The sequence below is a fragment of the Orycteropus afer genome, unplaced genomic scaffold (genome assembly GCF_000298275.1).
Source record: "Orycteropus afer afer isolate SDZICR_OR568_19922 unplaced genomic scaffold, OryAfe1.0 scaffold00009, whole genome shotgun sequence".
Classification (NCBI taxonomy): domain Eukaryota; kingdom Metazoa; phylum Chordata; class Mammalia; order Tubulidentata; family Orycteropodidae; genus Orycteropus; species Orycteropus afer.
In genome coordinates, this window is record NW_006921596.1 from 20,229,800 (window position 1) to 20,238,208 (window position 8,409).

The 8,409-nt window shown below is 51.1% G+C and overlaps 1 protein-coding gene across 1 annotated transcript in view; it reads right to left on the bottom strand.

The window, feature by feature from the left end:
- Positions 1-423: 423 nt before the first annotated feature.
- Positions 424-8,409, bottom strand: part of SLC38A7 (solute carrier family 38 member 7) — a 14,563-nt gene continuing 6,577 nt past the window's right edge. Inside the window, exons 4-10 of the mRNA XM_007947647.2 lie at positions 7,312-7,410; positions 6,287-6,344; positions 5,956-6,070; positions 4,549-4,696; positions 3,841-4,040; positions 2,920-2,974; positions 424-526 (exon numbers count right to left, since the gene is read on the bottom strand). Of these exons, the coding sequence (XP_007945838.1) occupies positions 424-526; positions 2,920-2,974; positions 3,841-4,040; positions 4,549-4,696; positions 5,956-6,070; positions 6,287-6,344; positions 7,312-7,410 (778 nt within the window). The remainder of the gene's footprint in view (positions 527-2,919; positions 2,975-3,840; positions 4,041-4,548; positions 4,697-5,955; positions 6,071-6,286; positions 6,345-7,311; positions 7,411-8,409) is intronic.

Consider the following 8,409-nt stretch of genomic DNA (forward strand, 5'->3'; position numbering starts at 1 on the left):
GTGATGAGCTCAACCCTACCCAGGACAGGTTGCTCTGTGCAAGACAAGTAGCCCTGTGTCCATAGTCTTTCTCTAAAGGGAAGTCAGCTTGGATCCTCCGTTCTAAGACCTACTGCCCCTTTTCACCCATGGGCTCCAGGCATGGTGGAATCAACAGTTAGGGGAGGGGCGAGGCTCCTCTGCGATGCACGACCTGCCACCATCCATGATTCTGCCAGGACTGGGGAGCAGGAAGGGAGCTGGGTTTGAGTTTTCCAGAGGCGTGGGTTCTCATTCACCCAGAACTGTTCTTGAAGGAGGGGGTCTGAATGCCATCCCACCAGTCCAGGGGAATGACGCCAGAGCGGGGGTGATCCCACAGCCCTAGGATATGGGTCTGTGGTTCCAATGGCAAAGACTGTATCTTCCTTTGGGAGACAGTGGTTAGGCCAAGAGATCCACAAAGATGGCGTTGGCTGTGGTCTGGCCGAAGATGAAGGCTCCCAGGGTGACCAAGAGGACTCCGTAACTGACCAGGGCCCACCAGCTGTAGGTCAGAAGGCAAGAAGGGTCTTGGTCAGTCATTCCATCCCATGACTCTGCAGGCTCCAACAGATCAGTTAATTACAGTAATTACTGGTCACTACTACTCCTGTTTGTAGAGCACTTCCTACCTTTCCATTCAAATCTAAGTGGGGGCGGGTGTATGACCCCTTTTCTGTTGTGGCTAGCTGCTGTCAACTGATGGCACCCCATATGTGCAGAGCAGAACTGCTCCATGGGGCTGCCCAGACTGTGATCACCAGGCCTGTCTTCCAAGGTGCCTGTAGGTGAGTTCGAACCACCAACTTGTTGGCCCATAACCGTTTATGGCACCCAGGAGCTCCCTAGTCCCCACAGGTAAGGAGACCAAGACCTAATAGGATGACTTGGCTGGTCACTGCAAACCAAGAACAAAGCTCGGATTAGAATCAAAGCCTCATGGTAGAAAGATGTTCAAGAAAAAGCAGGTCACATGGAATGTGATCCATTTCATTTAAAAAAAAAAAAAAAGCAGACTTTTGCAATACTCAGTATTGGAAGTTAGGATTTTTATTTTTTCTTAAGACTCAACTTCAATTTCTTTTCTACCACTTAGATAATTTCTATTTTCAAAGTGTGCACCCTTGTACTCAACCTCTCCACTATTCAGGAAATGTGCACATTAAAACAATAATGTTTTCCACCCATGAGACTAACAAAACTGAAAGGAAAGGCTCTATGCAGTGCTGGTGGGGTGTGGGGAAAAGGGCTCCTGTTCCTGGCTGCTGGGACTGCAAGGAGGGCTGCCTTTCCAGAGGCAAAGCGACAATGAACCGCACCTCCCTCCTGGGAATCCTCCCACCAGCATCCCTGAGCATGCATCCAGGAAGTGCGAGGTGCGAGAATATTCACATCCAGGGCACTTCCTGCCACAGACTCTCGTGCAGCCATTCCAAAAGATGAAAAGTAGTGGATCTACTTGCCCTGACAAAGAATGATCTCCAAGACACACGATTTGAGTGAGAAGGGGGGAAAAGGAAAACAACCCAAGTGGCAGAGCAGTGTGTCTAGCATGGAATCATTTTAACAAAAACAACTATATAAAAACCCTATTTGTGTGCATGTATTCATAGCTATGTGTGCACAGACATGTATGTACAAGCACGGAATGGTCTAGAAAGGTATGCTCAGACTGGTAATGGAGCTAGCTGTCTTTGGAGAAGAAATGTGGTGGGGAGCAGGGATGGGGTTGGCAATGGCCTTTTACTTTTTTCTCTAAAGTCCTTCTGTAGTGCTTAAGTGGTTACAACTAGTACATAGAACTCACTTAAAAAAGAAAAGAACAAAAAACCTTTACTTTTAAAAAGTATGCAGGTCATGGGGAGTGTACTCAAGACCATGAATAGGGTTGGCAGACAATGTTTCTACAACTGTATTTGTATCTTCTTTAAGAATTCCCAGGTGTATAGTAGAGCTGACAAGGGACAAGGTGGCAGTCACTTCTTGGGCACAGCCAGCTACCCAGAGGGAGTGAGTAGTTGAACCTGTGGGCACGGGTTCATAGTTGCAGGGGACATCAAGCTCAACTGGCATAACATACTACAGAAAACATTGTTCCACCTCCTACTTTGGCAAGTAGCGAGTGGGATCTTAAAATCTTGCAGGCAGCCATGCAGATGCAATGATGGATTTCTCCTTCTCCAGAACAAAGAAGAATGAAGAAAACCACAGATTCATGGAAATAATTAGTCCTAGCGACTGGTACACCATGCGATCTGCAGCCTATACGACTGTGAGACCAGAAGAACTAGATGGTGCCTGGCTACCACTGTCAACCACTCGGAGGGGGATCTATGTAGGAGATCCTGGGTAGAGAGGGAGAACAATGTGGAACAAAACTCAAAATCATTTGGAAAAAAAAAAAGGTGGGGGAATGAGGTTTGCTGGTTTGATAGAGCCTGGTGGAACCCGTGAGACTATGGCCCCTAGCTGCCCTTCAGGTTTCAGGTCTGGAATTGAATCCACACCTGTGTCTCCAGCCAAACAAAAGACAGGCATATGAGCTGAACATTTATCTGAAGTAGATACACTCCTTGGAGAGAACAATCATGGGAGAAAGAAGGGCTACTTATGCACAGGGAGACAGCTCAGGGGGGCAGGAGGGAAGGACACAGGGAAGAGGTAACTATTGGGAGGAAGTAGCAGGGGAGCTTTTGCATTGGGGTAAATTGTAGTCAGTGTCATGAGACAACGTGTGTATGAAATGCTGTGTGGAAAGTGAATTTGCTCTGTAAACTTTCACCCAAATCACAATTAAAAAAAAAAAAAAAAAGTATGCAGGTCTCCTGAGTCCTACCTATTTTAAAGTCCCTCAAGGCCACACCCTGACCCACCTCCAAGGGCTGGGCTCTGCTTTACCTGGCTGGCTTGACTTCCTCCATCTCAGAGAGTTTGGCTTGAATGAGGCACAGTCCTAGAAGACAAGAGGTGGCCAAGAGCTTAGGTGGGCCCCTCACCTCAGGCCCAGCCTCCCCGCAGCCTGCCTAAGAGGCAGAGGTGGTGGAAGGTGAAAGGCCTATACAAACTCTTCCACATACTCCATCTCTGCCTGCCATTCCACACCCAGCTGGAGGCTGGCATCTGCCCCGGTCCTGGGAGTGGCCAGCATCTGACAAGTACCTCTTGGGCTGTAGGCAGGACTGGGAACTATAGGGGCAGGCCCCAGGGCCCCACCCAGTACATTTCTTAGCAGATGTAGCCCCCTTGCTCCAGGCAAAGTAGCTTCATAGCTAGAAGCAAGCTGGGAATGGCTGGGACTCAGGGTCAGGTGACAAGAGACCTGCAGTCCTGAGTTTGCACACAATTACCTGTGAATCTGGTGGCAGACCTATACCTGGAACTCAGGTCTCCCAGCCTCTGTGTCGGGGGGCCACCACAAGACCCTGTTGCCCTTTGGGCTGTAATGGGCTGAACCAGCCAGTTACCGGTCAGTCAAGGTCAGGGGGCAGTAGATACCTGAATAAAGTGGGTGTGGATCCAGACACCACACTCAGCGTCCGAGATGGTTTTGTGACTTGGTGGCTGTGTATGTTAACCTCCGGGCCAGTTTGTTACCCACTCTGAACCTCAGTTCCCTCATCAGTATAATGGAGAGGACCACCACCCTTCCTTTGCAGGAGCTAATACTTGGGTGGGGGCTGACGCCAAGCCTGGGGTGGGGTGACCTGTAAATGCCAGTGCTCACTCTCTAGGCAGGCTTTGAACAAGTGGGGAGCGGAGGCTGGGGACATCCTGGGAGTTAGTGCTATGGGGACAAGAAGGGGGGCCTGGGGTGCTCACCTGGGAAGACGAAGATGAAGCAGGCGGCCAGGCCTCCAACGACCGAGATGACCTTGCCGATGTCTGGGATGAAGAGCGCCAGAAGCAGGGTGAGCAGAAACCAGACGAGCGTCTGCAGCACTCGCCGCCGCCGCTCCCGCCCCACGTCCTCCTCCAACGGCATCCCCTGGTAGCGCAGCCACAGGCCCTCAACCACAGCCCTGCCCACACAGACAGGACGGGGCTCAGATGCTCAGTCCCAGCCCAGCTCAAACAAGCCAGACCCCCAGCTGAAGAGATTGTGGGTAAGGGGCTCTGCTCCCTAAGTCTCAGTTTCTAATTCTGTAAAATGGGTCTAACCGCTCTTGCCTCCAGGTTGCCATGGTGATTGGATGAGCTGTCAAATGCAAAAGGCTTGGTGTCTTGCCTCACCACATGGGAACTGATACTATTATTCTCCTTAAGAGGAAGGGTACCCAGAAGGTGGGTGTTCAATCAAAGCTCAGGAAAGGATCTGCATGATCTTGGAAGACTCACAGAACGTTCTGGTGACCCAGGGACAAAGCGGGCGTCTCAGAAACAGGAACTTGGGGACCCATCCTAGGCACTGACACTCTTCCATGGGGTTCAGTCTCTCTTTCTACCAAAGGCTCCACCCAAGGTCAAAGGGCCACGTTCAAGGGGCTCCTGGGGAGAGGGTGCACTTGAGAGAGGGGGGAGGGGGCTCACCGGCCACAGAAGTGCAGGATGGGGTAGGAGGTGAGCACGCTAAGGATGATGAAGGCTCGGGCCACGGCCACAGCCATGTCCTCGGAGGGGTAGGACAGGAGCACATCGGGGTCCACAGCAGCTCCAAAGGTCAGGAAGCCACAGATGCCTGAGGGTGGGGAGAAGAGGGCAGAGGAGGGGCTGTCTAGTCCTCAGTGCAACAGCGGACAGGGAGGATGCTGGAGCAGCTCCAGAGAGGCACAAGGTGACCAGACACTGGCCTTCCCTGACATCTCCCTCCCCCTTGCTGAATGCTGTCTGGCCACACTGCCGTCTTTCTCATCGTGAACTTGCCTAGCTCATTCCTGCCTCACAACCTCTGCCCTAACCGTTCTGTGTCCCCTAGATCTTCATGCTGCCATCTCTTCCTCATTCAGGTCTCAGTTTAGATAGGTGTTCTCTCCTCAGAGAATGGCTCCTGCTCGGCCCATCTCAAATAACCCCCATCTCCAGCCACTCCATTATTCTGTTTCTTCATAGCACTCATCTCTCTCTGAAATTTTTTTTTACTTGTTTATTGACTGTCTCGACTGTCTCCCCAACCAGAACACAAGTCCCAGGAGATCAGGGACTCTGTGTCTCTTGTTTCTTGCTCTCTTCACAGGCAGCCCTGAGGACTCTCTGGAAGAACGCAGGCTACAGGGACTTTCTTCCTGACCTTCTAGTTCTGCTCCCTCATCCAGACCACTCTCCACACACCAGCCAAGGCCATCTTTTGCTGAGCCACTCCTCTGCTAAAAAGCTTCCTTTCCTGGCTCCCAACAAGTCCTCAAGGCTCAACAGAATCTGGCCTCTTATTGCCCATCCCACCTCCCTGCCTGCCCCTGGCCCCAGCTCACCCCCTCCAGCCACTCGGACCTTCTTTCTCTTCCTGTCTCAAGGACTTTCTGGCTGCTCTGCCTGGAATGCTCCTGCTCAGGTCTTTCTATTCTGGTTCCTTGTCACCACATGGGCCTCCTCAAATATCATCGCCTCAGAGAAGGGCCTTCTGTGAAATTCCCTCCCCTCCAAGTCACACTCACACCTTCACCCTTTCACTGACCTCAAAGCCCACACCACTCTCTGGAACCCCTTATCGAGTCCTGATTGTTTAACTTCCGTATGCCTGTCTCCTCATCTAGACTAACTTCTGTGAGGGCAGCACCAGGCCTATTTCATCTCTACTCTGTCCTCTGTGCCAAGAACAGCAGTGCTTATGAGGCACCACCTTAGAGCTGTTCAATGAATCACTCTCTTCTTGGTGTGAGGAGGCCCACAGGAGCTCAAGTTCAAGCCAATGCCTGTTCCCAGGAAAACGGGGCTGGAGGCCATGGGGGCTCAAGGGAAAGTGGGAGGACTCCAGGCCTGGCCTTCAAAGGGAGTACTCACCTGTGCCCATGTAGACAGCAAGGGCTATGACCATGGCAGCCGTCACCACCCCACCCCAAGTCTTCACCTCGGGCCGCTGCATACTGTTGAAGACTGGCACACTGCTCACATGGCACTGTCGGGATGAAGGGCGTAGTCAAGTCAGGGAAGTGACTTTACTCATTTCCAGAGGGAGGTATTTTGGGGACAAAGACCGAAGGGACAAGGGGGCAAGTCCTGGGGCCCCTACTCCCTCCTTCTTCCCAAGACTCCTCCTATCTTGCCTGGAATGTGGGTTGTATCCCTGGTGAGGGGTGAGTTAAGGGGATGGTGGGGACCTTGTAACTGGTACCTGAAATCCAAAGCAGATGGTGGGCATGGCATTGAACACGGCTACCCAGGAGGCTGGCCTGTGGGCACACAAGGTGCTGCTGCCTGTGCAGCCCTCACCGCCCCCAACCTGCCCCCGGCCCCCAACCTGCCCCAGAGCCCCACTCCTCACTTAGCCCACATGGCCTCCACCATGCAGCATCTGTACATTCAACCCACTGAAGTCTGGGAAAGGGGAGAGGAGACGTCTCTGTCTCACAGGTCAGTAAACTGAGGCTTTGAGAGCCCTCTGGGACCAGAACCCAGAATTCTTGGTTCTTAGACTGGGTTTCTGCTTTTCTGGTTTGTTCCTTTTAAAAAAGGAAACTTTCTCAACTGAGTCAGCAAATTCACCTATGTGTAGAAGATACAGAAATCGCAGATGAGTGTAAACAGGTAAAACGTTCAATTACATGTTGGCTGCCTCCCATGTTGGTTCATGACCCTGGTTTTCACTCTTCCCTTCAGTAAAATGAGATCAGGACCTCTGGCCTCCTTCCTACAAGCCTTGGGAAGAGTACCTGGGTAGCCTTTTTTTGTTTTTTTTTCCCCTGGGAAAGTTTTTTTTTAAATTTTATAATGTGACGTGGGTGAAAGTTTACAGAGCAAATCCATTTTCCACACAGCAGTTCATACACATTTTGTTTCATGACATTGACTGCAATTCCCCAAAATGTACCAGCTTTCTTCATGCTCCCTCCCTGTAGTTACCTCTTCCCTGTGTCCTTGCCTGTGTGTTCCTGCCCCCTAAGCTGTCTCCCTGTGCCAATGCTATCCTTCTGTCTTCCCATGACTGATCGTTCTAAGGAGTGTATCTACCTGATGTAAATGTTCACCCTTTATGCCTATTGTTTGGCTGGAAGCCATGGGAGTGAGTTCAATTACAGACTTAAGGGTAACTAGGGGCCATAGTCTTGGGCCTGGGTGGCCTTCTGACGCTCGACCCTATACCTCCTGGGGCCCAAGTAGCTGGCTTCTACTCCAGTGTTTCCTGGGGGCCCCACCTACCTGGTCAGGATGTCCCTGGGGGTCATCTCTTTATCTGGCCAGAAGTATTTGATGATGATGATGGCGGTGACGTACCAGGTGCCCACGACGCTCAAGAAGCTGCCAGGAAGGAGAGGTTGAGCATCCTCCTCCCTCAGCCACCTCTTCTCTGGTCACATCCCTAGGGGCAGCCACATTCAGCTCCAGTGACTGTGTCTGCTGAACTAATTGGGAGACTATTCCAATCAAATGCCTGAGAAATAAGTTTTGGAGAAACCTGCCACAGCTAGGAGGAAGCTGAACAGCCAACAGAGGGCCAGACTGATGTTTCTGGGCATAAGGAAACATGCTGGTTCAGGTTCAATCAAAGCAGCCGTCAGGGTGAGGGCTGTGAGGAGGGCATCTCTGAGCCTGGCCTTTGAGAACCACGACGCTGGGATCAAAGGGTGAGTCCAAACACTGGCCGGTCAGCATTAAAGGGGCCTTTGCAACAATGAGTGTGGCCCGTTCATTTACAGGTTGGGAAATGGCCTAGAGTGAGGAAGAAGAGCCAGGAATCTTTCAGAGAATCTTTCCAGAAACTAAGCCAGGTGGCCAATCCTCTCCCTTTAGAAGCTGTGTGTAAGATGCTGCCAAGTGACAATCTCAAACGACCAAAAACCTCATCCTCCCAGAAGACAGGTCTGGTGATCTCTTTCTGAAAACTGTATGGAGTACAAACAGAAAGAAGGAAACCAGAGATTCCAAGAAGGAACTAGTCTGTGGGACTGACCATCTACATGGACCATGGCCTCATCCACCCTGAAACCAGAAGAACCAGACAATGCCTGGCTACCACTACCAATTTCTCTGACCAGGGACACAACAGATGTTCCTGGATAGAGTGGGAGAAAAATGTAGAACAAAACTCAAATTCTTAAAAAAAAAGGCTAGACTTACTGGACCAATTGAAACTAGAGGAAGCCCTGAGACTGTCACGTGGAGACACCCTTTACACTCTGAACTGAAACCACTCCCAGAGGGCACCTTTCAGCTAAGGAGAAGACTGGCTCATGAAACAAGCAATGTCACCCATTAGTAATGGCTTCATTCTAAAAAAATCATCTATGTGAGACTAAA